Below are 26,456 nucleotides of genomic sequence, written 5' to 3'. Positions count from 1 at the left end.
AAGCATGTGATCAAAGGATAGATGGTCGATGGTATCCCGAGCTCCAGAGTGAATATTTCTATGTTCAACAGCTGATTCGGTGACAAGTGCTGCAGGATAATGCCAATACTTTGCCACTTGATGGACAGAGCATGCAAAGCCGCATCTCGTCTCGACCCAAGGTATATCACAGTACTAAAGATAAATAGTTAGAAACGAAGTGAAGTTATGATAGACTTGGGAAAGTGGTACCGTATCAATAACTTTCTTGATGAAGTTTGTGAGGCCAAGATCGGTGAAATCGGTTATGACACCAATTGACTCATTCTTCTTAGCTTCCAACGTTCCTTGAATGGAGCCCACCTTGTCTTGGTGTATCAGGGCTTTGACTTCGCGACCATTTTTCACGTACGAGCGGATGATTGCCCGGCTGCCCAAAAGACCAGCCAACTCTGCGCTATACCAATGGAATTCCACCGTGTTTTGTGTGAGGCCGTTGACGACGTCTTTGTCTTTAAGCAATAGTCGGAAGACCTCCATGATGGTAACCGTACCGCTACCGCCACTATCAGCACCAGGAGCGGCTATTTCCGAAGCCTTATGAAGATACTTGTTCATAGAGTCTTGGTGGGCGCTGATGATGACGGTATTGTTTGTCAAGCCAGGAATCTTGACAATGGTCGAGCTCTGCGGCCACGGATGAACAAAGGCTTCGGCAGTCACAGTGCCATTCGCGCCAGCCTCCTTGATCATGTCATTGAGCTTTTCAAGAACCCATCTAGACGACTGTCGGCCGTGATCAGAGTCGTAATGGCGAGTGTGGAACGATGTCAACTTCACGAGGTTGTTCCTCATGTAAATCTTGGAGAGATTGCCAACCAGCCTCTGAACCTGCTCCTGCCTCACACAATGTTCAGGGTATCTGATGGGAAATGGCTGTTGGGCCAGGACCATTGCAGAGTCCAGATTTTGTGAGTCAGTAATATCCATGAATGTTTTCCCATCCTATACGGCGAAGAATTGTGAGCAATGAAATACCGGTGCCGCGCTAGCAAGACCATGCATAGGACAAGGCTGTTTAGACAAACGTACACGTATAAACTCCCATTTTTCTTCTTCTGTAACCCATTGTTGCGTATCAGGGCTCAGTTGGAGGAGATATTTGGCCGGCTCTTCGACGATAACGTGGCCAGCAACGGTGTCATTGACAACGTGACCACTAACAAGGACGACTAGCACAAAGGCAGTCAAAAGAGACTCTAGTAAGAACTTCATTATGGTTTTATACAGCTATACTGTTCAAAAGGTTTGGTACAGCTGTATGGTCGAAATGATGTTCAAGAATGCTAGATGCCAGAAGTAGAGGAGGGGGCCTGATGAGATAGGACCATCTGTGATATAAGTGGACAGCTTGGCCCCAACATTTACAGCCTCTACATCATTACGGTTGTGGTCCACGCCATTGAGGAGAGGCCATGCCAAAGAGGTATATAAGACTACAAGTACATTTTGCAGATTGATAGCACTCAATTGGTACTTACCTAGTACCCACCTAGATACTAGTACTCAGGTAGAACTGACCATTAGGTCGTTAGAGAAGGGGGGAAAAAAGCTTCAACGTCGCTTATCGTCTATACGAATAATTTCCAATCACAGGTAATATACATAGGTGAGTGGGTACCAAGGTAGATAATAAGGTAGGAGGTCTCGTAACGATCGAATGTATTCGTATTTACTAACACAAGCCTGCGATGGGGGCTTACACAGCATGCTTAGACGCCCCAAAGTATGAAAGCCTCTAAGCCACGGGGGAACGACTCGGATAAATTGTTGGGTAAAGCTTTCCACAATTGTTGTACTATGGCTATTGGCTTTTTCTTCTTTTCTTTTTTTTCTTTTGTGAAGACTTCAAGTCACCTTGAGCGCGTAGAGTACATGTACCTAGCGCCGCATGTAAGTACCTATGTTGTTACCGAATTTGCTCAAACTACCAAGCCTCCTTTGACGGGTGTGTGCAAAAGTGCGAAGGCTACAAACGTATCTCACGTTAAGATTTGGTAAGGGTGAAGCGGATATGAGGACCTAAGTGAGTTCCACAGTAACATAGACCGGTACTTCCATGGCCCTCCTCAGGGTGAAAGGCGTCGCTGCAAGAGATGATAGATCAAATGCTTTCACCACCTCATGCAACGGTACCGGATATACAATTACGCACTATCCGCTATTCACCACTATGAACGAAACGCAAATTAAATCCTATGACTCGATAAGAAGTACAAAAAAATTGAGGAATTCGGTGTCCCGTCGCAAATTCAGCCTGTCAATCAAGAAGACATAGGTAGATATGATAGCTATGGGTATACATAGCTACAACAGATCAAAATAGTACAAATTAAAGGATCTAGTGGTAGAAATAACATACGAAATTTAAAATAATACAGTAACACATCGTGCCAAGTAGGCACTCAACGCAATGCACTTACAACGAGTTCGCCAGGAAGGTGCCTTCTGCGCCAGGGTAGAAGTTCATTGTAAATGGTACACAATTTCTGTTTATTTCTGATTCATATTTCCCATCTGCCACATGTGCCTGTGGTTGCTTCTTATCCGCCTGCCAACGTCTATTCAGCATGGAATCTGGCGAATCGCAGGTTGTTGCGGAGTCTCCCGAACAACTCATTCCAGCGGACCCAAATGATATCCAAGAATCCGAAAAAGATAGAAGGTTACAAGCCCTCTTCGAAGCCTGCAAAAGCAATGGTCATCTCCGGGCCTTTCTTGAAGCATACAAAGACGACGAGGATCTGTGGAACTTGCTTAGAGCAGTCCACAGCAATGAAGCCGTCCGGGCCTTGATGAAAGCATACCGAGATAACAAACATATCCGAACCATCGTCCGCCACCACCCAGCAAGCGAACCGATAGACGACTACATCACAGAGTTTGAAACTCGCTGCAACCTTTTTGCGAGATTTCAGGAGTGCACCGATGCATGCAATTTCTTGGCCTGGGAATTCACCCTCAATGCGACCGTGTTCGCAATAGTGATGGTCGCGCCTATTGCTATCCTCCAAAGAGCCCTCAGCGATCAACAGCATCGCGATGCATGGCTGATTAATTATTTTGGAATGACCGAGAACCGTGCGGCTGATGTGGTCAAGCGTTATAGACCAGGCTGGCACGTTACAACTAAATGGATATTAGATGGTGCGTTTCGGAGGCCCATAAATGTTCGTTCTCAAAATGGAAATTCTGTCGAGTCGAAAAAGGTATCACACCTTCACCTATATCCCAAGGCTTATTCCGTTTCGCTAATGCGCTCATAGTGCCAACTTCGCGATGATTCTTCCTGTATTTTTACTGGCATGTGCGATCCAGCAGAGTCATATATATTCCCCTGCAACCGCAACTCACGGGATTTCCACCACTTATTATCGCTACTTCTGACTTTTTGGGGTGAAAGTAGCGGAATGCGATCGTATTTGATGGAGTTTGACGATACCTACTTTCCTAAACGTGTGGAGAACATGCTCTGTCTAAATCGACAGCTACAACATTGGTGGTACGATGGGAGATTCGCCCTGAAGCCTCTACGAAAAGAAGGGGATAAGATTATAGTGCAATGGCATTGGCTAAAAGATAGCTTTCTTTGCCCTATGCAGCCAATAAGGATGACAGACGACATGTCGAGTCTTGTCGATCCCCATGGCTGGGGTGATGACATTGAAGAATCTTTTGCTCAGCATAAGTCTGGCAGAAAGATTGAAACTGGTCATATTTTTGCTATTGGAGGCGGAAACCCGGATCATTTACCCGCCTTTGAACTGTTAGAGCTCCAGTGGTATCTCGTAAGAGTGGCAGCTATATCTGGAGCTCACGGACCTTGGACGAAAGGTATCTGAAGTGTTGGCACAAAGACTATATTGGGCAGCTCAGATCGAAAATCTGAGAATAAGAAGCAGTTGAGTACGTTACGTAGAGCTGTGTATCAAATTCCATTGATTTGATATCATGCACGCATCTTGACAATTATAGATCTGCTAACTACCCTCTTTTTCCCAACTATTTTAGGAATCCTTAGCTTAAGCCTCAAGCATCCATAATCTATATAATGGACCAAATGCCTTTTCCCGGTAGATAGCTAGTCCCTCAAAATTGACTTTAGTATGATTTTTTAAATCGAAAAGACATCAAAGCTGGGAATTGCGTGAAGTTTGCCGTGGCATACAATCTTTCAGGAACAACATCTTCTTGAGTGAAACTCGGCTCTTCAAGAGCATCCATGACCAAACCCCTCTTGAAAAAGACGCCAAAAAGCTCATGTACAGGACGATGAAAGTAAAACTATCACCATATGTCAGATTCTCACGATTCCATCTTCTTTTTGAGCACAGCGGATTGATCATGGTGCTCCAACTTACCTGCGGGGTTTCTTGCCCGACGATGAAAACGCCCTTGCAAGGTTCGACGTTTAAGTATTCGTGTATAACTTTACTAAGGACGATCTCCTGGTCGCCACTGCGATTGAATTTGATGTCGAGGTTGCGTGAATGGGGAGCGGTGTAGAAGGTGGGATGTAGGAGGGTGGCAACGAAGCTAGGGATTTAATGATAAAGTTCAGCATAAAGGAAGCTGTCTACTGGGATGATAATTTGAAATCAAGTTTGAATAAGAGCTACTATGGCACTTACACGCCGTCCTTGCCAAGGAGCTTTGGCAGTGCATCTGCGAGGGGATCAAGAGTGGCGACATCCATTATGGCCATGTTCATAAGGACAACATCGAAACCGCCAATCTGTTTTTCGATTCAAACAATGGCGGTTAGCAAATTTTTCAAGACGATAGACACTGCACATGGAAAAGAAAGAAGGTAGACAAGCAAGCAAGCAAGCAATCAAACGAAGACTTTAAAGTATCACCTCTGCAGCCTTTTCCACGAGGGGCACAAAGTCATTCGCATCCGTCACATCCAGCTTCTGAAAGGAGATCTTGCCGGCCCTGTCGGCGTCAAGATGCGTTTTAGCCTGCTTGAGCATGTTAAAAGTGCCGTCCGTGGCGATGACGCTCGCGGCGCCATTGTCTGCGAGCCAGCGCGCGCAGAGGCCATTTCCCGTGGCCAGCTCCAGGACAGCGCAGCCTGGTTTGCTGAGGCTGGGGCCGAGGAGGCGCCTGAGGGAGGGTTCTTGGAGGCGCTTCCAGTATTTGTTGCCGTGCTCGCCGATGCCCGAGTTCCAGAGCTCGGCGTTGGTTTCCCACAGGGAGAGGGCTTCTTGGCGGAGCTGGGGGGCTGACATTGTTGATGGGAGGGACGGAGACTGTTGTTGGATCTGTCCAGACAAGGTTTTTTTTTTTTTTCCTCTATCTTTTTTCTTTCTTTTTGTTTACACTGTTAACGCTTTAGAATCTAGAAGTAAAAGAAAATGAAGAACAGAAAAAGTTCCATTTCGTGAGCAGCTGGAATACATATAAATGCGGCTGGGTAATACTGAAGGATTTTCACGATGCTTTGGTTTTGCCGGGTGAGTCAATCGGCCATGCAAGACTGCTCATCTTGGGGATATACACCAATGAGAAGAGACTTGGTGTCTAGATTGAGACTAGATCCCAGCACTAATGCGATGCCGTTTACATCGTTCTTTTTTTTTTTTTTCTCTAATCTCCATCTGCCTAGTAGTATTTTAGTGAGGGATGCACCCCAAGACACAAGTAAGTGGTGAGGAGAGAGGGGTTCGAAGTCGCTGCATGCCGGGGAGGGCTTGAGCTGGAATAAAGGCCGTGAGCAGAAATTTGAACCAAATTTTAAATACATGTGATACTCCGGAAATTACTCTCCCATTAGAAATATCATGCCATTATGTCTATAAATAAGAAGACAGACTATACCATCCGACTCCACGATACCGGCGCCGGTGTACATTTTCACCTCCGTAACCCGGACTACTCTCGCCCTTTAGGCCATCCGGAGCCGTATAGTTTGGCATTATGGCATCACAATGCGTGAAGAATAAAATAAAAACACTTGTGGAAAACAATATGCATAAGCCGATTTCTGGTTGTTCAATTCAATCTCTGCCTATACGGCTGAATCCTCGAGCATCCTGCGAAGCCCTTCCTCTTTTACATGCAAATCAAAGGGATAATGGAAGAAACCAAAGAGTATGAACTCCTCTATCTTCAAAAATAGTCTCCCTACTAACTGGATGTCTATTAGGGGTCCCCAAATCATCAAAGAGCCCGAGCACTCGCCCAGCCAAAATGTTGGAAAGAAGCCTGATGTCGCTCCAACGGCCGCTGCCATCGATTACCCAGGCGGTGTTAGTTTGATCATCCTCTTTGCTGGTCTCTTTCTTGCTGCTCTTTGCGTTGGCCTTGTAAGTCTTCTACCAGCTCCTGGCATCAATTCTTCCGGTCCCTTCCCCCCCCGGTATTTACTTACGAGGGTTCTTCGCTTCCAGGATCGCACCATCGTTGCCACCGCTATTCCTAAAATCACGAGCGACTTCAATTCTCTCGACGACGTGGGCTGGTACGGCTCCGCATATCTCCTAACGAATTGCTGCTTCCAGCTTTTCTTTGGCAAGCTATATGCTGAATTCCACATCAAATGGGTTTTTCTCGGCGCGCTTCTCATTTTTGAAGTCGGGTCCATTGTATGTGCCACGGCACCCACGTCGGTAACTTTGATCGTAGGCAGAGCAGTGGCAGGAATAGGAGGCTCTGGAATTGTTTCTGGGGCGCTGATTGTGAGGTCCCAAGCTGCGTCCCAGTATCCCCTTATTGTTTTGCGCCGAGTTTGTTAACGTGAATTTGCTAGATTCTCTCGAGATGCTTGCCATTACATAAACGTCCGAAGTATACGGGTGCCATGGGCGGTTCTGTTGGTATCGCGCAGATCACTTCGCCTACGCTCGGAGGTGTCTTTACGGACAAGGTAACCTGGAGTAAGTACTCTATGCATGCTGATGGGATCTCTGCGCCTCAACTCTAAGCTAATCTCCATCACTTAGGATGGTGCTTTTGGATCAACCTCCCTCTGGGAGCAGTCACTTTCCTCACAGTTTTATTTCTCGTCAATATTCCCTCTGATCCCAATTGCCAGTCCAAAGGCTCGGTAAAGGGTTTTCTTGATCGATTCGATCTCATCGGCACGCTAATTCTAATTCCCTGGGTGATCTGTCTTCTACTGGCTCTTCAATGGGGCGGTAGCCAATATCCTTGGAATTCCTGGAGAATCATCCTTCTTCTCGTCCTTTTCGCCATCCTTTTCCTCATTTGGCTGTATGTCCAGTATAAGGAAGGTCAAAAGGCCACACTACCTCTGCATATCCTTAAACAACGATCGATGATGGCCGGCATGATGTTCATGTTCTGCTTATTCACGGCCTTCTTTGTCATCAACTACTATGTTCCGATCTGGTTCCAGTCCGTAAAGGGAGTATCAGCGTACAAGTCAGGCATATACTTTCTTACAATGAGTGCTGGTCTGTCTTTGGCCGTTATAGCCTCAGGATTTTTGGTGTGTATGGGTAAATATACTCCAGACTATACAGCTCTAATTTGATGCTTTGCTAGACAACTCGAATTGGCTATTTCGTTCCCAATATGATCATGTCCACCATACTCTCTTCGGTGGGAGCTGGTCTCATTTATACATTTGATCTCCACACGAGCACCGGCTTTTGGTCAGTCATGCTGCTGAGTGGTCCTTTGCTTTAGTTCTCATTGTTAACTTTCGCCATAGGATTCCATCCCTGATCATCATGGGAATCGGTATCGGCATCGGCGCCCAGCAGCCCCTCATGGCAGCCCAGACAGTCTTTAAAGGTCCGGATATTGCTCTATCCACCTCAGCACTCATCTTCACGCAAACTCTTGCAGGCACAATCTTCCTGTCGGTCGCGGAGAATATCTTTCAAAACCAACTCGTCTCACAGCTTCGGAAGCTGGTCCCCGAGATTGACCCACACGATATCATCAATATCGGCGCTTCAAATCTCCGACAGGTTATCGAAGCAAAATTTCCCCAGTACCTAACCGCTATTTTAAAGGCATACAATAATGCTATACGCCACGTGTTTCTTTTAGCAGTCATATTTGCGTGTCTCAACGCCATTCCTGATGCTTTCATGGAGTGGGTGAGCCCAGTAAAGAGAGGAAAGGCGGGAGCACAAGCACAAGTGATGAACAGAAAGCCAACAGAAAAGGTTGAAGACGAAACTCCCAACACCAAAGCCGACGCAAATAAATCTTTCGCCTGAAATGCATCGTCTGAGCTGTGGCCGCAATGTTCTGATCTAAACAAGATGCAGCGTATACTGAGGAAGGGAACAAACAGCGGAGGGGTAAAAATATGTTTGAGAGGTTGGCATCGAAAGCAACAGAGCAAATAAACTAATCGCGGTAGAGAAATAAGCTTATTAGAGAAGCACGTACACACTATTTTACAATTACAGACGTTCTATTATTATCTTGACCTCCGCACCTAAACTTGTACAATGCTAGGGTAGCTCGGAGTAGTGGTGGCGATTACATTCAGTGTACATGTTTTGAAATGAGATTCTCTCTGTCGAGCTGGTACCCGACAGAGAGAAATCCCCCACTCTCCGATGTCGCCCCCAACGGCTCCCGCCAATCTCATGTCAATCGTCGCAACCAGCAAATCATCTCCGCAGTGCTAACATCCGCTATCCCGGGGAAGCGGGTCGCAGATGCGGATTACTATGGAGCGATTCTTATCGCACTAACTGCTGTGACGCGATCGCCCATCAACGCTATCGCAATATGTCGGTCTGTTCGGGGGGTCGGTCCGCTGATAACAGCTTCGATCCGTCAATGTTCGATCATCTCGACTTTTTGAACGACACTGGCCTTTATTCGTAGTGGCTGGTGATATTCCTTGGTCCATCATCGCCGCAAACGCAGGCGACAGCTCAAAACTGCAACATATGTCGGGCTCGTTGTAGTGCCTGTACCTTGGCGCTTAGATATCTGCAGCGGCATCTAACAAACATGGCGGACACGGTTTCTCCCATTAAGAATCTTCCCAACGAAGTAAGGATGCCAGACAAGTAAAAGGTCGTGTGAAGACTTGGTAACTAACAACTACGTCTTAACGATAGCTTCTAGCCAGTATACTGGGCGAATTCAGCACCAAGGAGCTCCTCCCAATCATCACCGTCAGTCACCGCTTCTGCTCCATAGCTACCAAGATTCTACACCGACGACTTGTTACTTCGCCTCAACGGTCAAACCACGGGGTGATCCTCGAATGCTACCACCCAAGTGCCAAAATATCCACGCCATATCTGCGCTGTCAATATCTCGGCAACGCCGCCTGCGATGGACCCTCCATCAACGAGCGGGCCCCCAACTTTGTGGACCTGCGCAGGATATACTCGTGCTTTCGGCCGGTTATAATGGAAAGCAACAGGCGTAGGAGATTCCGCTATGGGTGGTCCGTAGAAACGATGGGGGGCAGCACGCAGCTACAGATTGCTGCTGATGACGAAGAAATAGAGGATACGGCACACCAAGAAGTCTACCTGGACGAAGGGGAGCGCTTCTCGCAACTGTGCGCGGTGGCGAATGTCGTTGTCCACGGCTCTCGACCGGGCCTCTTTACGCGGCACGTCAATTTCAGCGACGGCGTCATTCGCGTGTTTAGAGAGTGGCTGGCCAGCATGCTGCCCGGCCACTCGTCCTCCCACGCTGAATCTGGGGCGTCTTCGTCATCGTCCTCCGCCGCGACAGAAGCCTCCATCTCGGCGTCTGGTTTGTTTTCGTCAGACGATAGCCGCGTCTTGTGGGTCGACAGAACAAAGAACGTCGGGATCCGATTCAGGGTGACGCCAGGGCCAGAGGCAAGGGGAACGATCTGGGAAGATGAGCCACCCATGTTTTACAATCTGACTTATGAAGGTTGGTAGCAGTGGTCCTTGTGAAATCCACCTTTTGGCTTAATGCTGTATACTGACTTTGAGATGAAATAGAGTTGGTTGTGCGGACGAGCACGCTGCTGCTTGCTATGGATGAAGCGGATGTGCAGCATGTGGCGCATTCTGGAAAAGACGTTATTATTGCTCCTTTTACGATCCTCTAAGTGTGGATGTGAGGTTTTATGGGATACGGCGTTATCAGGTGTTGGTAGAGCATGTATTTTTGCTTTACTTGAGATTGGTTGATACTCACTCATTTCTTGATTAATTGATGCGTCTTCTCGTTGTGGTAGCCAATACAAAGCAATATCAGCCACAGAAAGAAAGATGCAAAAAAATCTTCACAAGGATTAAAGTAAACAAATTTTAATCAACGACCTATTGTCCACATGTCTCAGTATTTCTTGCAAGACATCTCAAAATGCAAGAAAGCTTAATGTCTAAGGGCGGTTTATTGTCTTGGAACTTAGAAGGCAGAGAAGAAAAAAAAGCATCGCGATATTTGATGCTACCGTTGCTATGGAGCATAACTAGTTTCATCTAAAAGAATATGTCATCGTTCGGTATCAGATGGCTGATGTTGAACGAATCATTAAATTGCCGCATGATTAAATTACTATAATTATCTGGATGTTATACCTCTTGACTAATACTACCTGGCACACAAAATGTCAAGTTCCGCACGAGCGCACGCTTGCGGCCAGTATAATGCATAAGACGCGCCAAAAGTCAATGTGAACACAAAATCGCTGGAAAACAAACATAAAACATAACAGTGAAAAGAGATGTGCAAATACTGATCTAAGGAAGGTGGATAGAGATACCCGGCGGCAAGGGGGTTTTGCTGTCTGCAAGGCACAACAGGATTCAGACGCGGCCGCCCGCCCGTGCCCTGCAAGAAACCTTGTATGGCTGATGGTGGCGAGCTTGATGGGTGCATAATGAGTTATTTTTGTAAGAAATGGGGAAAAAAAAAAGAAAGGAAGAAAAAAGAAAAGTAAGAATGGTGTACAGGTACTAGCAATCCTTCGTAGTACTTCTCAATGGGTAGGCAGGGAAACATACGTAAATGATCTTGTAAGCCAAGCTGTTGATCTGGCGGTGACGAAGCTGAGCCTCTCTGCATGTTTCACGAAAGCCACTAAACGAGGACGAATAAAAAGCTTTTCAGCCCAAAAAGGAGCCTTTGGAGTGGAGATTGCATGCCAAAATCTGTCATCAGCTAATAAACCTCTGCTGCGTTATTCCAGCTTTTCGAATTGCGCTGCTGGAAGGGGTTACACGGCATATTCACCGAAATGTGATATTGGCGATGGGCGGGTGATGGTGTGACGTTGCGATGCATTAGCTTGGATGCTAGGATGCTCAGGTGGACTAATTTTTGCTTCTTCGGCTACGTGGGCTCGGGATTTTTCTGTTTCTCACTTTTGCACTTTGTGTCCTTGATGTTTTCGTGGAGGCGGGGGAAGTTTCTCACGTCCTACAGGTTAGTTGGTGCTTGGAGTATTTCTCTAGCAACCGTACCGAGATACATGCACCTGTGTGCAACAATTCTTATTGATACAGCACCAATATTTCAAATCTCAGGGCGCTTAGAGCGTGTGCCATGCTTTATACGTGCATTTGGTTTTAGTCACCGAGATGTGCAGCAGAGTTGAGAGCGGCCGCTAATGCCGATATGCGACGTCCGAGATTGACTAACGCGGCCGATCTCAAGGTTATCTGCAAGGCACAGCAAAAAAAAAAAAAAAAAAGTACAGTTGTAGCTGAAATGCTTTGAGTACCCATAAAGCAAGGCAAGGATTCCAATTACTGTCTACTAATTCCTCGTATTTTCTCCATAATAGACGTCAATATGAGCAAATTTGTGCTCATCAGGGCTGACGTTCTGAACCTGGTCTATATGCAAGCCACCCAACAAACACAAACTTCGCTGGGCAATCGGTGAGGGACGGCATGCATTTGCCAAGGAGCAGCCGGGCTCTCGGCACTTCTATGATTCGTGATGATAGCCAAGAGAGATGGGAAATGACATGATACGGGAGCTCCGAGGATACCCGACTTTCTTCTACAGTAGTCAAAACTGGTAGCCATCATGAGTGGCAGGTTACCAAGTACCTGCATAGGATTTGTTTATCTATCGTGCTACTAGAGCAGTGTTGAAGATACCATGTTTGTGCCGTTATCGTAAAAGTGCCTCTTGTTTGTTTTTGTTTTTCTTGTAAGCTCCATGGGTGCTTCATATTGAAGTCCGTAATTTTTCCCATCTCCAAAGTCCCAGCTATACTCCAAGATACGCAACAGCCCATGTACATGTACCACATCTGCTTTCATTGAATCATTTTTATACGAATCACAGCCATCTTGATTGTACATAAATCCAATCCCTTGGCAGTGATGGCTTGAGAGCCGCCTTAGTGGCACGGTTGCGTCGGTAGTGGTACAGTACAAGCAAGATCAGGTCGTCAATGTCTCGAGTACGAGGCAACACGGCACCGCCAAGTTTACCGCCCCCATAATAGCTGCCAACCTCCAGGCTCCAGTGCCGCTACTCCCCTAAAGGCCCCCCTGGCCCCCTTCCGGAAGACTCCACTGTTCAGCCCGCGTCCGCGTACCCAATCACAGCGGGTGCTAGAACATATCAGGCCAAATAGCTTCAGGTACCGGTACCTGGCCAAGCCTAAGGTCCAGCCAGAGCTCGCCGCTTGACCCTGACCCGGCTTCAGCCTCTTTCATCCATCCCTCCAGATCTGGCGCCTCCTTGCACCAGCATTTCCATCTCCCTCAACTGTGCGCGTTACGAGTGCTACCTACTTACCTGCTAATCTGTCTCTCTCTGCAGACTGCGGCCTCGGAAATATGTCTCACCAGTCTTTCCCTGTCCCGAGCCCAAGACACAAGGAGGGCGGAAAGAGAAGAAAGAAACAGGGCATCTTCAACTGAGTCTGATCTGCTTCAAAGATCGATTTTCCTCTCGCTGCCTCCCTGTGACAAACGTTGTTATTCTTTGCTGCAGAAAACGAACCGCCCTGCCATGATGCGCCCCTGTTCAGCCTAGCCAGGAGATCGACATCGCGGCACCCGGCAGCACCACGCACTTCGTACCGTACGCACGTCTGGCCAGCGAGGGAGCAGCGCATGCAAGGCCCAGCCATCAAGCCATTGGCCGACGCGTAGTTATCAGCAGTGTTGCCAAGCACCAGGGCCGCTCGTCGTCGTCGTCGTCATGGCGTATGCCGACCATGCTCAGCTCGTACCCTGTTCACAGGACAGCCACGGCCGCTATGATCTGATCTGTGCGCTTCTGAAGCTTCGGGGATGCTGAGCCATCTTCCAGCCAACAGATGATGGCTGCAGCGTTAGCACCTGTTCTGCTGCCATATCTTCGGTGGCTTGATTACCACGCTCTAGAGTGAACGAATTTGTGGCTCTCAAGGGTTGCATCCCTTCTCTCAAGCTCGATTGCTTGCCATCGTTTGTTGTGTCTCTTCTCTTGTCTTATGATGCCCTCCCATCTCCTCGCGGTACTCGTCTGTCGTAGGCGTGTATACCAGATCCACAGGCCATCAGACTAGACTCATGCAAGGCAGCCTCACCGAGCGGTGGGTGGCTTTGTACCATCACGCTCTACCCCCTGCCTCCACTTCCGACTGGCCGCCCACTTCTTCTCTGTTCGCGTCCAGAGCGTACATCTATTATACAAGTACTGACACCAGAGCCATGTTCTCGGGGCTGTCAAGGCCCGATGTCGTGTCGATACCCCTCTTCTTGCATCACCATATAGATATACACTCGTTTTACCCAAAGAACCACATCCAAGGCAGTCTCGCCAGCCTAGCACTGAGTAGATGAGCTGGTATCTCATCCGGCCACGACGCTCACTTACAACTACCAGCAGACATTGCAAAATATAGCAGTATTTTGGGGCACTCGCCAAGTAAACAAAGTCATTCACAATGGAGCGAAGCAGTACCAAGTCCAGTGGCTCCTTGAGACGCCCACCTTCTGTTCATTCTCTCCGATCTGCGCTCAAAACCCTCGACTTGCCATCCATGCCGCCCTCTGTGCCCTTACCGCCTTTGCCTACATCTCCTTCGTCTACAAGATCTACAAAATCGCGATCAGCAACTATCAGGGGAAGTCCCAGGCCAATGACAGGTTCGACTAAAAAACCTTCACTCACTTCGATATCCTGGCGCCCTTATAAACCGATCAAATATGGAAGCGGAAGATTTTCTCACGTTGAACTGGTGCCTCAGCCGAGCGATGATCTGCAAGATCCGCTGGTAAGTTACCCAAATCTACCGGTACCAGGACCCGACGGCTCATATATCGGTTTGCTAGAACTGGCCTCAATGGAAGAAAGAGCTGAACTTGGCATCGCTGCTCTTCATGGCTAGCCTAATAGGCGCAATGAAGACGGCCCTTATTGCAAGCAATCAAGTTGTGGCTGTCCGTTATAATGTCTCTTATACCTGGGTCGCTGCTTTGACGGCTGTACCATTGATGGTTTCGGCCCTTACTGGTTTTATCAACTCGGTAGTCGCGAAATTAGTAGGAAAGCGACCAGTGTATCTGGCTTCATCGATATTGATTTTTGCTGGGTGCCTCTGGAACATGACGGCTGATTCTAGCTACGGTTCTTGTATGGGCGCCAGGGTCCTACAAGGAGTCGGCTGGGGTGCTTTCGACACTTTGCTCTTGGAGAGTATTCAGGATACTTTCTATGTAAGTTCACTTCAATTTAATCTATCTCGCCATTTCTTATGAAAACACCTACTTATCGCAACGGGAATAGGAACATGAGAGAAACATCCGCACAACACTATATAACATTGTCACCATCACGGCGACATGGGCATCCCCGCTTCTGGGTGGTGTCGTCTCTTATCAAGTCGGATCTTTTACTGCCCAATATCGCATAATGAGCGCACTTTTTGCTATTGCCATTCCGCTAATGGCTCTCACTACGCCTGAGACGGCGTTTGACCGTTCCCGAGCAGCTATTGCAACAACTCCTATATTCATCTACACATTTCCCTGGGAACCCCAGCCTGTCCAAATTGAGCTTAGCAAAGAGTCTATTCTCGACTATGTCAGGGAGATGAAGCCATGGTCGTATGGTGGCGAAAAAAGTATTTCAATTTCCATACAATCGCCACGCGCCCTTGCTGCTCCCAGTACCATTCTTGTTTTTATTATTACCGCACTACCTCATTGTGTCCTATGGGGCTTAATTGCTTCCCTGTCTCTGTTACTCTCATCATCACCAATTGGCCTTCATCCCAGCAGTATTGGAACTCTCTTGACGGGACCCTGGCTACTTGCAATCTCCATCGTTGCTGGTATCTGCTTCTACCGATCGACGAATCAGAAGTTCTGCCCATGTGTTAGTAACCTGACTATAGCTGGCGGCGCGCTTCTGGCTCTCATTGGTATGATTTCATTTGGTCTAGATGTCAACAGCTTCATGACTTGGCCCGCATCATCGTCTGACTCGAGTCACTCAATCTTTTTTGAGTCCAATGTGGCACAAGAGCTCAATCTTCCCGTATTATCACTCCAATTGGGGCTGCTTGCAGCCGGGGCCTATGCTCTAGAGGCCACCGCGCGTCCCTTCCTAGCTCGATCTGCATCCTTCACTGCCTCTAGCATGGCCACGGCGCAGCGAAGCATAGGCGACATGCACTCGTGGGTTGTAATCCTACGAAATCTCGTCGCCGGTGCGTTCGTCTTGGCTGTCCCTCATATTACTTGCAAGGCTGGGGGGCTCAAATCTCTCATTATCGGCCTGAGTGTTGTCCAAGCTGTCATTACCGTGTCCGTCCTTTTGCTGTGGCGTTTTTGCGAAAAGGCTATATGGAAAATGGATGGCAAAGTCATGGGACTTGTCAACTTGCGGATGCCTCATCCCGAGGAAAGCTTTTTCGATATCGACTGAAGCATCGCTAAGGCTTTTGTGCAATGAAAGAATCTCATTGATGAGATTCATTTGACGAAAACAAAAAAGAAATAAAAACAAAAACAAAACATTATGTACAACAGTTTATCATCGGCTGGTCGCCTAAATGGACGAACGGCAAAAGACAAAAAAAAAAAGGTCAATGAAGTGGAACATACACGTCATTTACATTATTCGGGGGCAATTCCAAAGAGAAAAAAAAATATCAAATTCATCATTACTTATTTACTCGGATTCTTTTCGCTTTCCGTCTTTATACATATCCAACATTTTGCTCGTTGCAGATTTCATAGCTGCTGCAGCACATCTCGATTTCTCTCTCTTCATTCTTTATCCTGGATTGCTTTTCAGGATTTGTTTTATTTCTTCTTCTTACTTTCCTTATCTAAATGCCTTTATGATATCTGAGAAATGAAATACGTAGGATATGAATGTTTGGGATACGGGAAGGGAAACGGACATGAAGAAATGAATCACGGTCGGCTGGTAAACGGAGCAAAAAGGATCATGGGTTTCCTTGTCATGTTAGGCGAAGGATAGATAGCTTCTCGTTTCTAATCTCGACGACTTGACTTGTTATTCTTGGGAATTATGAACCATGTGCCTTATAATGCTACAAACCTTATAGTCACAACTGTATCAAAGAAGAGTGAAGCAAAATTAGAAATTTTCGTCATTTCAAAGTGGTCAAAATGTCCATAATACATAGTGTGTAAGGCATACGCTTCCATGTGCCTCCAAAGAGAGACGGTCTCTATCGTAAGCCTTCATAGAAACCACATATTCACACCAATTTCCCAGTCAGCTCTCATTAAAATCGTCGCATCCATAGACTGGATGGTGCATATGCATAACAACAACGATCCATTGTCCACTATTGCTTGCCAAATCCATACCCATATGTCTTTGCATGAACGTAAAAGATAAAGAAGAAAAAAAAGGAAGAACAGAGAAAAAAAGAAATAAAGATACTTGTGTTACTTTATAGTCTTTAATCTTCTATCCGCTGAGTTTTTATAAACCATTTGTCGACTTGGCTTCCGAATTAGCTACCCGCCTTAGCTCGACATCGCTTCTCATAGTCTCGGAATCATCATCGTCAAGAGAGGAGTCGCATCGTCCTTGTGGACCAGTAATTCGCTCATTCATTGCAAGATCATCTATTTTCTTGCGCTCAGTGACTGGAGTGTTGGTATTGAGTGTCTCCAAAGCCCATGCCTTTAACCCGTGCCAGCTGGTGACGAAGAAAATGATCCCGTTCCACAATCCTTGTAGCGGTAAGACTGCCGCTGTTGCGACATGGAATTCATATGGCGATCCTCCATCAAGCCAGCCGTGAATACGATTCAGACTGCTAGGTATCCATGTTACTAGCACGCTTATCGCAAATAAGAAACTTGTTCGCAGATATGCTCTCTTGATAGGATCGCTGATATGAAACTTGCTACCAATATCTTGGGCAGCCGAAATCAAGCGGCGAAACAATGAAGGTCGAGGGGCAATTTCTTGTGGCGCAGAGGTTGTGACAGCAGAATAAAACTGGTTATCGACGGCGGGCAAAATTTCAGGCTCTGAGTTGTCAAAGGCAACACGAGCAGTATTTCGGTGGACACGAGTAGGTTGGGGCTCGGTAGGCATAAGGTTGGCAGGAGTATGCGTCACTTGAACTTCGGTAGTAACGGTGCCGTAAATGCCATTTTCCGCCTGACCCTGTGGTTCATAACAGCGTTAGCTTAATCAACTCATGTATTCGACAACCATGACAAACTTACAGCATCCGCTTCCTTGTCTTTATCTCGATTTCTCGATGTGGAAAAGCTGCGCAGGCGGTTTCTCATGCGGAAAACGTGCCATCCGACCAAGAAGTAGCAGAGTATCGAACCGACGATACATATCCAAATCAACATGTAGTATGTGTAAATCCGAATAAAGTCCCATTCGCGGTCGACCCAACACCAGATCTATTCAGTGGCGGATCATAATCAGCTTAGCAGAACCATTGAAATAACATAAGAGATTGCTCACCGTAGCTCCACCGTACACGAGCCCACGTGGGCTTCTGAGGAGGAGGAGAGTAAGGGCAATGACAAAAGGGCCTCCATAACAGATCAAGCAGTAGATCCACCAGCGTTTGCGGAAAGAATCAGGGTTTGTGTGGAAATAGAAGACGAGAAAGACGTTGACAGCCATGGCCAAAGACCACCAGGGATCAGACTGCATGAACCTGCTCAGGAAATCCCGTGGTTAGCTCTTGGTCGTTTATTCGATCCCTTCTACTTCCGCCATCCGCTTCATCCATCTTTCTCTTTGGGGGTCTTTTCTCTCTCAACGTGCAGAAATTCCAAAGAAAATCAAGGGTACTCACATCTCAAACATGAAACTCTGAGCCTGGCATAAAGCCGATGCTTGTCCAGCCTTCATGCCGTCGTAGGCGATTATGGTTCCAATGCTGGCCCCGATATTTGACACACTGGCAAAGACAATGAATGTGTTCTGCACATTGCGTACGCGCCGCACAAGCCAGTAAGCAAGGAAAATGAGCATAACTGAAACCAAGCTGAGAGTGCCACCGATACGCTCTACAAGGACGAGCGTTCTGATTTGATGATGGTTCAGCTGCTCATCGTCCACTGCCAAGTCTAAAGTTGTGTGTATATCCATGGCAACTCAACCGAATATCTCAAGTTTATCGAGAAAAAATGGCATGGGAGATGAATAGCGGGAGCTGCGATGTGCAGAAGCAGTTGAGAGACTATGTGGAGGAGGTGGAGGAGGGGGATGCTAGGAAGAGGAAGAGGATGGAGAGAGAAGAAAGGTAGAAAAGGCGATTGATGGAACGGAATTTTTTTCTTTCAGAAAAGAGAGAATAATAGAAGTTTTAATCTCTAGTATTGGGCGGAAAGAGGTCGGAGCGAAAGCTGCCAGCTGGCAGAGGCCGTCAAAGAAAGCCGCCAGAAAGAGCTGCTAGAGAGGCACAAAGAGCTGAAGCAGAGCAGAGGCCTCCTTTCTTCATTTATCTCGTCGTTTTCACCGTCTGGACGCGGGGAAGGATCTTCGCTCGTCTTCTCATCCCTTGTCCCCGAAACGAACTGAGCTGTTAGGGAAATCAAGGCTGGCCGACACCGAAAGACTCTCGCCTCACTTAGAGACAGCCAGATGGCGAGACCAAGCTCGAGCCTAAACCTGGATCTGCCTGGCGCTTCTCTCCTGCAAAACTGCTTCAGGGCACCATTAATAGCAGTCGGACGGAGTGTGCTGCAGCTCGCAGTGGACGCACAAAAGAGCGATAGGACCTGCATGTGCTACAGCAGCTGCACGCGGCCGCTGGGGTTGGAGGAAGCTCGGCGTTATTCCAGGTTGGAGTCGAGTGTGTCGCTCCAGGCGGCCGTGGTTGGCTGGACGATGATCCAAGGCCTTTCTCTTTCTTCAATCGAGGATCCGTGTCTTTTTCTTTTCGACTTGCGCTGGGGTCCTTTGGGCTGTATGCACGACTGCCAGTTAGTCTCAGTGGCCTTTTGGTGTCATTGTCCACGATCAGACTAAAGGAAGGCCAAAAAGGAAGCGGAGATGTTATTACACGGCTCAAAGCAGCAACTCGCAGAGTATATGATGGAATATATGATGGAGCCGCGCTTTTCTCTGTGCCGTTTCTCGCCACGACGCTCAGAGCAAGTAAGCAGACGAGCGTGGCTTCAACCTTTCAGATCTACGTCGAACGCAGGCCAGTCTGACTAACCTTAGCGGTCCGGCAGCCGGAAACGAGGCTCAATCAAATCGATAGCCCGGCTTGATTATCTATTGTTGATCACTTAGTCTCACTGGTTCGGCGCAGCCCCTCTTGCCAGTGCGTCATCGCCCAGACATCGTGAGCAGGAGCCATCGCCCAGCAGCGGTTTCCCACTTTCCTCCACCGCTTTGCGGGTCACGCTGTTTTTGCCCACCGCCAGTGACTTGCTGGTGATGCCTGTGCAGTAAAAGATGTACCGTTATGTGTCTCGTTAACATTCCATTTCACCGCGATACTTTGACTTTTGTTGCTGTTGCGATGCAATTTGCAAGTACTGCTGCACCGCCGTGTGATAAGATCTACTCTACAAACTTAGCCCCAGCTGCTGATCCTAGGCCATCGCCACCTTCGGCACACTCAAAGATCAAATCTTCAAAGAAACCAGACCTCTCTCTCTCTGTTTTTTCTTCTTCTTTCAATAGCAAATCTCTCCTCCGCACGCACAATAGCCTAATTCAAGACCGCCCCGCCCTATCCGCATCTCGTGATATCGGCACAGGCTCCATCCTGTCCTCTGCGCCAATACGCCACACTTTTCTGCTTCAACCCGCCAACTTGCGTCGGGCCCTCAATTGATCTTTACGCCGTCTTCAATTCGCTTCGCTTAAGTGCTAGAGATTTTGCGAACCACCCCTCTTCCTATTTGGATCATTCCATTCTATTCAATTCTTTCCATTTTGGCGCTGCTGCCTATTTTCATCCTATTCTTCTTCGTCTTTTCAAGCGTCGAGCGTTATGCTTCCAGGGCCATGGACACCATTTACGGGTTATATATATACGAGCGAGGGGACTGGGGGAGGCGCAGTTCGGCCTACAAGCTGCTGCGTGATGGCTAAAGGCTCAATTAAGAAAGCTCAATTCAGAAAGAGACAGAAGAAATGATACGTCAGTGCCGCGGAAACATGTACGAATCGAACGGCGGCGGCATAACCATAGCCATCGTAGGTACCCGTCTTGAACCGATAGCACCCTCTGCACTCCCTCGACGGCGAGAGACATGAGTTCGAGAGTCAAGGCAGCATGCATGCCGAGAGAAGACAGTGTGATGTGAAGGGGAAGTCCTCTCGCGAAGCGGCATCAACGTCGCACAATGTCCTCTAGTGCCTTCTCGGCTCGTCTGCAAACCCGCACAACGCTGAGAGGACACAGGCTGAAGTGGGCCAGTGTCTGTACCGTTTCAATTCTTCAACTTGAATACCAAGAGACGATTCCAGTGATGAGATGCCGAAAAAAAGCGCATCTGTCCAGTCCCCCGGGATATCTATAGTGTGCCTATCTATAGAATCAGTATGGAGACCCCAGACCTTATGGCGAGCTATTGGCACCACTTCACGATACGCGGCAAGTGGAGCTTTACGATGGAATCTCCTTAATAGCCTTTGTCCAAGTTAACCCACAATATACTCCGGGCGCCACTGGTGGGGCTGCCATGGACAGATTCGTCTCTAATCTGGTTAACCTCCCGAGCCACCTCGTGGGAAAACTGGGGGATGTGGCTTTGGCCTGACTCGACCCGCTCTAACTTCAACCTCATGGATAGATAGCTTCTGCCATATCTGGAGATGTGCCATTTCACAGTGCAAGATGAGAGGCCGGATGTTTTTCGGCTCGTTTTCCCGATAACGGAATTATTTCTCAAACGTTTACGATTCTATTCTCCCTCTCTGCGCAGATCGACATGGCCAAAGCTGCTGCGACCGACACCGATATACGCTGAGACCACTATCAGGCCATTACCTGGACGCCAAGCACATACTAGCTGCCCTTCACTCTTCTCAACCAACACGATACTAATCGTTGTACTACTGGTGATGGGTATTGTCGTTCAGGGTATTCATCTTCGCTCGAATGCCCTCTTTCTGTCCAAGATCCAACAGACAAATCCGACTGATGCCTCTCACAAGGCACAAAACTGAGTCAACCCCACCCACCTGCAATTGTTAATCTGAGCACTTGGCCAACGGGCTTAGCCGATCTATATGGCTTGTACGTCCTCACAAATCCATCCGGCCAACCTTCTCCGTACCCTGCATTCTTTGAGGCTACATCCCGAATACCTGCATGCATTAGTTATCTAGAAGGATTAGACTGGTAGTAGCCCTGACTCGCGCGCCAATGGTGAAAGAAAATGGCAACAATGGTAAGGCTTGGCAAGAACGGATTCCGCATGCGGATCATACTACTCGTTCAGCTTCAGCTTAGCAATGCAAATTCTCTCATGTTCAAAAGTGTATGAAACGTGAGATTTTTTTTTTTTTTTTTTTGGGGGGGGGGGGGGGTAGCCAAGTGCCAGTAGAGAAACTGAGGCGTAGTAATTAAAAGGACAACGTTGCATATAGCATATGATACGACAAAGTTAGTGAGGTGAAGTTGAAGGGATTAGTTGAAGAAGAATGAGGTTCCTTGAGAATAATCATCTTATTAACATATATGATCTCTCCCATACTTCCCGGCAAAAGATGGAAGATGTAATCTCATGTAATTGAAAATCCTTGGTCTGAAATGAAATTTGTCATAACGTCTTTTTGTCATTACTACCACTGTCGAAGAACCCTTTTTGACACATGTTTATCACCCATTCGTCTATTTACAAGATACTTATTGTGTCCAAAAAAAAAAAAAAAAAAGACCCTGCCTTCTATGAAAGGGTAAGGCACACTATGCTCTAGGATCTACTCGTCACAGCGAATCCAACCATGTCCAGTTCAAAAAAGTATTGGTATCCAAGGAAAATCCCACCCAAAACCTTGTTCAGCTGTCTCTCAAAGCCCCCAATAGAGGTTTTCATATTGTATCATCACATAAGGCAGATGATGCGGCTCTGATCATATCATCTCCCCAGAGACATGTCAAAATGAAGAGAAATAAGAAACAACACTCCCAGCCGGATAACTGGCATATCATGATCTGCTCCAGCGCTTAGAGAACGTACATAAAATCAGGACGCAAGTCGCCCATCTCTTGGATTTCTTGTGGTGTCTTGCCCTCAATCCAGTAATTTCGCTCTCCGTTCAATCTCTTCTGGTTCTCTCGGTTGAGAAGCCACGCCGTCAGGATACTGCCGCAGAAGGTGGCGATAAATAAGTATCCAACAACGGTGGCATGGCCCTGGATGTAGCGGGGCGCGTCGTAGTAGATATTGCTGCTAACAACACCATTCAAGTTGCCCCAGCCGATGACAATTCCCAAGACAATTCCGCGCTTGTAAACGCCCTCAACGTTGTTGGCAACCCAGGCAATGGTGATGGGAATGCATGGGTAGATGCCGACTGCCCCCAAGAACGTGCCGGCATATTGTACGCCCGGGTTGGTCGATGCTATCAACATGATGAAGCCAGCGACGCCAAACGGTGCAATGGCGATGTTGAAAATGGCTCTCTTCTTAATCTTGTCAGACCAAAGACCGGCCACAACGGTGACTATAGCGCCCAAAGCATACGGTGCTACACTGAGCAGCTGATTCCTGACAACTGCGGTCTTGGTGGTGAAGCTCATGTTTTGGATAATGGAGGGCAAGAAAAGACTAAACGAGTACAGCGGCATGAGAGGGCCCATGTAAAGGAGCATGCCAGCGTACGTCTTCCAATCCGAGATGGCCGCCCAGAAATACTTCATTTTGAACGACTCATGCTCGGCAGAACTCTGCTGGTCTTGCATAAGTCGATACAGGACACGCATACGATCGTCTTTGGACAAAAATTTGGCCTCGTCAGGGAAGTCGTGTACCATGAAGAAGGAGATGAAGCCGATAACCATAGTCAATGCGCCCTCGATGATGAAGATCCAGGCCCATCCAGCAATTCCCCTCTTGCCGTCCAAGTTTTCAATGGCAGCCGCAAGGAGACCTCCAAATGAGCCGGCCAACGCAGCAGCTGAGAAAAATATGGCGGCTCGGGCGCCAAACTCGTTGCGCTTATACCAGCATGAGAGATAGTAATTCACACCAGGGAAGAGACCTGCTTCGGTAGCACCCAGGAACCATCGTGCGGCCATGAGACCAGACCAATTTTTAACGAAACCCATTCCAAGCATGCATGCGCCCCAAGCGATGCTGTGATTTTATTAGAATCTTGGTCGAAATAAGATTTGTTGTCCATGTAGATATAACTTACATGATGAGGGGAATGAAGATGGACGGGCGAGTACGCTTCAACAGAAAGTTGGCCAGAGGCTCGAAAATGGCATAAGAAACAAAGAAGATTGTAAGGGATGCATTGTATTGGCTTGTTGACATGGAAATATCCTTCCCGAGGCCGGCAACCTTTGCATTTCCGATGTTTGTGCGGTCGAGGAAGCACACGAGGTACAGTAAAGTGAGCTGAGACAAATCGTCAGCAGCTTCCCTTTGTAGGCAGCATATCTACCACTGGAGCTTGAATCAGGTTCGTTATGATAGGTACTTACCCATGGTACGAGAGTCCAGTCCAGCTTCCGCAAAAGTTTCCGTTCCTGTTAATCAACTGTTAGCGATTCCACATTCACAGCCTCTTTTTTATAAGGCTTAGGACCTGAGACTCACATTCGCCGCTCTTTCGGCATCGGACAAGCCCGCGTCAGGGTCTGCGATCTGGTCGAGCTCCGAATTGGAGATTGTGTCTGCGGCGGGCACCTTTTCTGTGTCGCTCATGATGGGCAAATTTTTGAACCAAAAAAAAACAAAACACAGAAAGCCTCCACAAAGAAAAGGAAAAAGAAAGGAAATGTGTGATTAAACAGGAGACAAACAACAGCCGCCGCAACCTTTCACAGGTTTAAGCGAAAAGGGAGAAGGATTGAAGGGAGGGGTGGTGGCTTTGGAAGAGGGAAAACTCTGATCCTGTGCTGCTGATCCGAGTCTTAGACAGACGGGCGGCAACCACCGGGTGTCTGGGCCTGCTAAGCGATATATACCAAAAAGGAGGCAGACCAGAATAAGAATATTCTCTCAGGAACACATAAACCGACTCCGGAGAGAGGGAAAAAAGGATGAGGAATGTCGGAGGACAAGGCGTTCATGTACTGGCATGTGGACATATATGTACTGGGCCTATTCGCCTAGCACATACATGACCGGGGATCCGCAAAATTGGAGATGGACAGCCTGAATCATGGGTCAAGATGACTGCAAGATGCAATAATAAGCCAATTGAGGCAAGGCTGGATTGGCCAGGTGCAAGGAAAGGCTGGGTGGGTGTGACGACGACGACGACAACCAAGAGGGTCCAAAACAAAGAACCGGGCAGGGATGGCGATGCGGGGAGAGAGGCCCAGAAGTTTAGCTCAAGGATGCGCGAGTAAGTGAGAGCTAGAAAAGGATGATAAGATGCGGAGTGCTGTTCCGTACCAGCATGGCAACGACAGGGGGAGCTTGGCTCAGCATGGAAGGCCGTCGTATTTTGGCCCTATCTCGCATTGTGACGGCGGGCCAGTTCGGGACGTGAAGGCGGCATGGGTTATGAGTGGCGTTGGATTTGCCTTGTACCGTGCGCCGGTATGTGGATGCTCATTTATATCGTAGATGCTTTCTGTTGGCTTGGACAAAGAGCTGCTGGAAAATTCTATTATGTTTGTTGTGCTGCTCCGTCTGCCAATTTCCGTCCTATTGCTTGTAATCCAACCCTGGTGCGTGGAGCTGGACGATGCTCGGGACCTTGAGTATTGGCGCCGCCACCTGGTTACGGCATTTGTGAGAACGGAGCCCTTCCGAATGGGTCCCTCCGCGCGCCTTATTGCCAATAGTAGCAGACGTTACCCTCATCACCAACTGGTGGATAACCGGGTCAATCAACGAGAAAAGGAGGACTGCCAAGACCGTTCTCACCAAGGCGCTCCTCGTCATAGGTCGTTGTCGGCTGTTCTCCATACACTCCGCATTGACCCCAAATTGATGTGCATCCTGGTTCTCAGGCTAGGCTTTAGCATCTGCCCACGGAGTTTGCTTGTGGGGTTCCTAGCCGACGCCAGCTCTCTCCACCCTTCGCTCCTCGCATGGAGTATGGAGCGCGGATGCTCACGGGCGAGGGGAAGTGGCGCTTAGGATTTCTCTGAGATGGGGTAAAGCGAAAGACAAAGGGCGCTGGCAAGAGGCCTTCTGCTTTGGCCATGTCAAACTGACGAGCTGGAATGCTTCTCAACCATGCGAGGCCTTGGACATCGTTCTCTGTGCAAAAGGGCAATGTAACCCGACTGCTTAGTACTTTCCAGCACCGTGGATGTACTTTGCACACCGCACACACAACATATGGTCAGGCAGTCGTTTTCTGTCCCCCAGGAGAGAGCAGCTACCTACTTGTACGGAATGTTTGTCCAAATTTGAACATCCAAGCAGGGTTTAATATCCGACCCTTAACTTCTTGCGCTGTAGCTCGGAAGCCTTAGAAGATTCGTTCCATCAGGGCTTAGAATTAGCGCCTGTGTTGGAGCGAGTCGTGGTGTGTTCCTGGCCCTAGTGAGTAAGCATGGACGACAAACTGGCTTCACCTCGACGTCCAATCAGCGCATGGGCGGTCCGAAAGATGGCTTTAACGGGCCTGTGGTTGCAACTTGCAAGCACTAGCTGCCAGGAGACTCTTCACACAAGCCTTGTGCGCGATTCATGCACAGACAGCCGTCATATCTCCATCCCAGAAAAGAGGCCACTACAGGTAATCCAGAGTTGCTGAGACAGCCTGCTGCTTGCTTTTTTGAGTAGTTGGCTCCCGAAGCACCCGAAGACGATGATCGGGAACGGAAACCTTGCTGATGTCACGGTACCACGACGATGAGAAGAGCCGCGAGAAGCTACAGGTAGACAGAAAGTATCGCCAGCACCACT

At 48.0% G+C, this 26,456-nt stretch overlaps 10 protein-coding genes across 10 annotated transcripts; 6 read left to right on the top strand and 4 right to left on the bottom strand.

Annotated features, from left to right (window-relative positions):
• Positions 1–174: 174 nt before the first annotated feature.
• On the bottom strand, positions 175–1,254 carry TrAFT101_007791 (uncharacterized protein; the record flags this gene model as incomplete). Its single annotated transcript, XM_024904114.2, has 2 exons — positions 175–984; positions 1,072–1,254. 2 exons carry the CDS (start codon positions 1,252–1,254, stop codon positions 175–177), a joined length of 993 nt encoding a protein of 330 aa, XP_024759099.2.
• Positions 1,255–2,609: 1,355 nt separating this feature from the next.
• On the top strand, positions 2,610–3,881 carry TrAFT101_007790 (uncharacterized protein; the record flags this gene model as incomplete). The annotated part of the gene is made up of 2 exons (XM_024906841.2): positions 2,610–3,248; positions 3,306–3,881. The coding sequence occupies 2 exons, from the start codon at positions 2,610–2,612 to the stop codon at positions 3,879–3,881; spliced, it is 1,215 nt and encodes a 404-aa protein (XP_024759100.2).
• An 11-nt stretch (positions 3,882–3,892) lies between these two features.
• Positions 3,893–5,393, bottom strand: TrAFT101_007789 (uncharacterized protein). The gene is made up of 4 exons (XM_024908419.2): positions 4,899–5,393; positions 4,671–4,774; positions 4,401–4,575; positions 3,893–4,323 (listed from the first exon to the last, which is right to left on the bottom strand). Exons 1-4 carry the CDS (start codon positions 5,271–5,273, stop codon positions 4,141–4,143), a joined length of 837 nt encoding a protein of 278 aa, XP_024759101.1. The 5' UTR covers positions 5,274–5,393; the 3' UTR covers positions 3,893–4,140.
• A 725-nt stretch (positions 5,394–6,118) lies between these two features.
• TrAFT101_007788 (uncharacterized protein) lies at positions 6,119–8,237 on the top strand (the record flags this gene model as incomplete). The annotated part of the gene is made up of 7 exons (XM_024904116.2): positions 6,119–6,135; positions 6,191–6,350; positions 6,435–6,722; positions 6,794–6,920; positions 6,987–7,495; positions 7,552–7,661; positions 7,721–8,237. 7 exons carry the CDS (start codon positions 6,119–6,121, stop codon positions 8,235–8,237), a joined length of 1,728 nt encoding a protein of 575 aa, XP_024759102.2.
• Positions 8,238–8,587: 350 nt separating this feature from the next.
• Positions 8,588–10,294, top strand: TrAFT101_007787 (uncharacterized protein). The gene is made up of 3 exons (XM_024900518.2): positions 8,588–9,030; positions 9,099–9,897; positions 9,969–10,294. Exons 1-3 carry the CDS (start codon positions 8,989–8,991, stop codon positions 10,076–10,078), a joined length of 951 nt encoding a protein of 316 aa, XP_024759103.2. The 5' UTR covers positions 8,588–8,988; the 3' UTR covers positions 10,079–10,294.
• Positions 10,295–13,870: 3,576 nt separating this feature from the next.
• Positions 13,871–15,855, top strand: TrAFT101_007786 (uncharacterized protein; the record flags this gene model as incomplete). The annotated part of the gene is made up of 3 exons (XM_024900500.2): positions 13,871–14,200; positions 14,259–14,642; positions 14,713–15,855. The coding sequence occupies 3 exons, from the start codon at positions 13,871–13,873 to the stop codon at positions 15,853–15,855; spliced, it is 1,857 nt and encodes a 618-aa protein (XP_024759104.2).
• Positions 15,856–15,982: 127 nt separating this feature from the next.
• TrAFT101_007785 (uncharacterized protein) lies at positions 15,983–16,291 on the top strand (the record flags this gene model as incomplete). Its single annotated transcript, XM_066128147.1, has 1 exon — positions 15,983–16,291. One exon carries the CDS (start codon positions 15,983–15,985, stop codon positions 16,289–16,291), a length of 309 nt encoding a protein of 102 aa, XP_065984264.1.
• Positions 16,292–16,547: 256 nt separating this feature from the next.
• Positions 16,548–19,753, bottom strand: TrAFT101_007784 (uncharacterized protein). The gene is made up of 5 exons (XM_024900468.2): positions 19,613–19,753; positions 18,242–19,355; positions 17,902–18,100; positions 17,649–17,837; positions 16,548–17,586 (listed from the first exon to the last, which is right to left on the bottom strand). Exons 2-5 carry the CDS (start codon positions 18,535–18,537, stop codon positions 16,891–16,893), a joined length of 1,380 nt encoding a protein of 459 aa, XP_024759105.1. The 5' UTR covers positions 18,538–19,355; positions 19,613–19,753; the 3' UTR covers positions 16,548–16,890.
• A 111-nt stretch (positions 19,754–19,864) lies between these two features.
• TrAFT101_007783 (uncharacterized protein) lies at positions 19,865–20,239 on the top strand (the record flags this gene model as incomplete). The annotated part of the gene is made up of 1 exon (XM_066128146.1): positions 19,865–20,239. One exon carries the CDS (start codon positions 19,865–19,867, stop codon positions 20,237–20,239), a length of 375 nt encoding a protein of 124 aa, XP_065984263.1.
• Positions 20,240–22,582: 2,343 nt separating this feature from the next.
• Positions 22,583–24,290, bottom strand: TrAFT101_007782 (uncharacterized protein; the record flags this gene model as incomplete). Its single annotated transcript, XM_024905997.2, has 4 exons — positions 22,583–23,714; positions 23,776–23,981; positions 24,068–24,112; positions 24,183–24,290. 4 exons carry the CDS (start codon positions 24,288–24,290, stop codon positions 22,583–22,585), a joined length of 1,491 nt encoding a protein of 496 aa, XP_024759108.1.
• Between the last annotated feature and the right edge of the window lie 2,166 nt (positions 24,291–26,456).

Source organism: Trichoderma asperellum, chromosome 4, assembly GCF_020647865.1.
Source record: "Trichoderma asperellum chromosome 4, complete sequence".
Classification (NCBI taxonomy): Eukaryota; Fungi; Ascomycota; class Sordariomycetes; order Hypocreales; family Hypocreaceae; genus Trichoderma; species Trichoderma asperellum.
The sequence above is the reverse complement of the archived record's forward strand: the minus strand, read 5'-3'. Positions and strand labels throughout refer to the sequence as shown.

Coding starts and splice junctions, on each gene's coding strand:
- TrAFT101_007789 (XM_024908419.2), bottom strand. CDS start 5,273: ATGTCAGCCCCCCAGCTCCGCCAAGAAGCCCTCTCCCTGTGGGAAACC. Junction 4,775..4,898: donor TCGTGGAAAAGGCTGCAGAG/GTGATACTTTAA, acceptor ATCGAAAAACAG/ATTGGCGGTTTCGATGTTGT. Junction 4,576..4,670: donor CTCCTTGGCAAGGACGGCGT/GTAAGTGCCATA, acceptor TTAAATCCCTAG/CTTCGTTGCCACCCTCCTAC.
- TrAFT101_007787 (XM_024900518.2), top strand. CDS start 8,989: ATGGCGGACACGGTTTCTCCCATTAAGAATCTTCCCAACGAA. Junction 9,031..9,098: donor TTAAGAATCTTCCCAACGAA/GTAAGGATGCCA, acceptor TCTTAACGATAG/CTTCTAGCCAGTATACTGGG. Junction 9,898..9,968: donor TTACAATCTGACTTATGAAG/GTTGGTAGCAGT, acceptor GAGATGAAATAG/AGTTGGTTGTGCGGACGAGC.
- TrAFT101_007784 (XM_024900468.2), bottom strand. CDS start 18,537: ATGGATATACACACAACTTTAGACTTGGCAGTGGACGATGAGCAGCTG. Junction 18,101..18,241: donor CAGAGTTTCATGTTTGAGAT/GTGAGTACCCTT, acceptor TTTCCTGAGCAG/GTTCATGCAGTCTGATCCCT. Junction 17,587..17,648: donor AAGACAAGGAAGCGGATGCT/GTAAGTTTGTCA, acceptor TATGAACCACAG/GGTCAGGCGGAAAATGGCAT.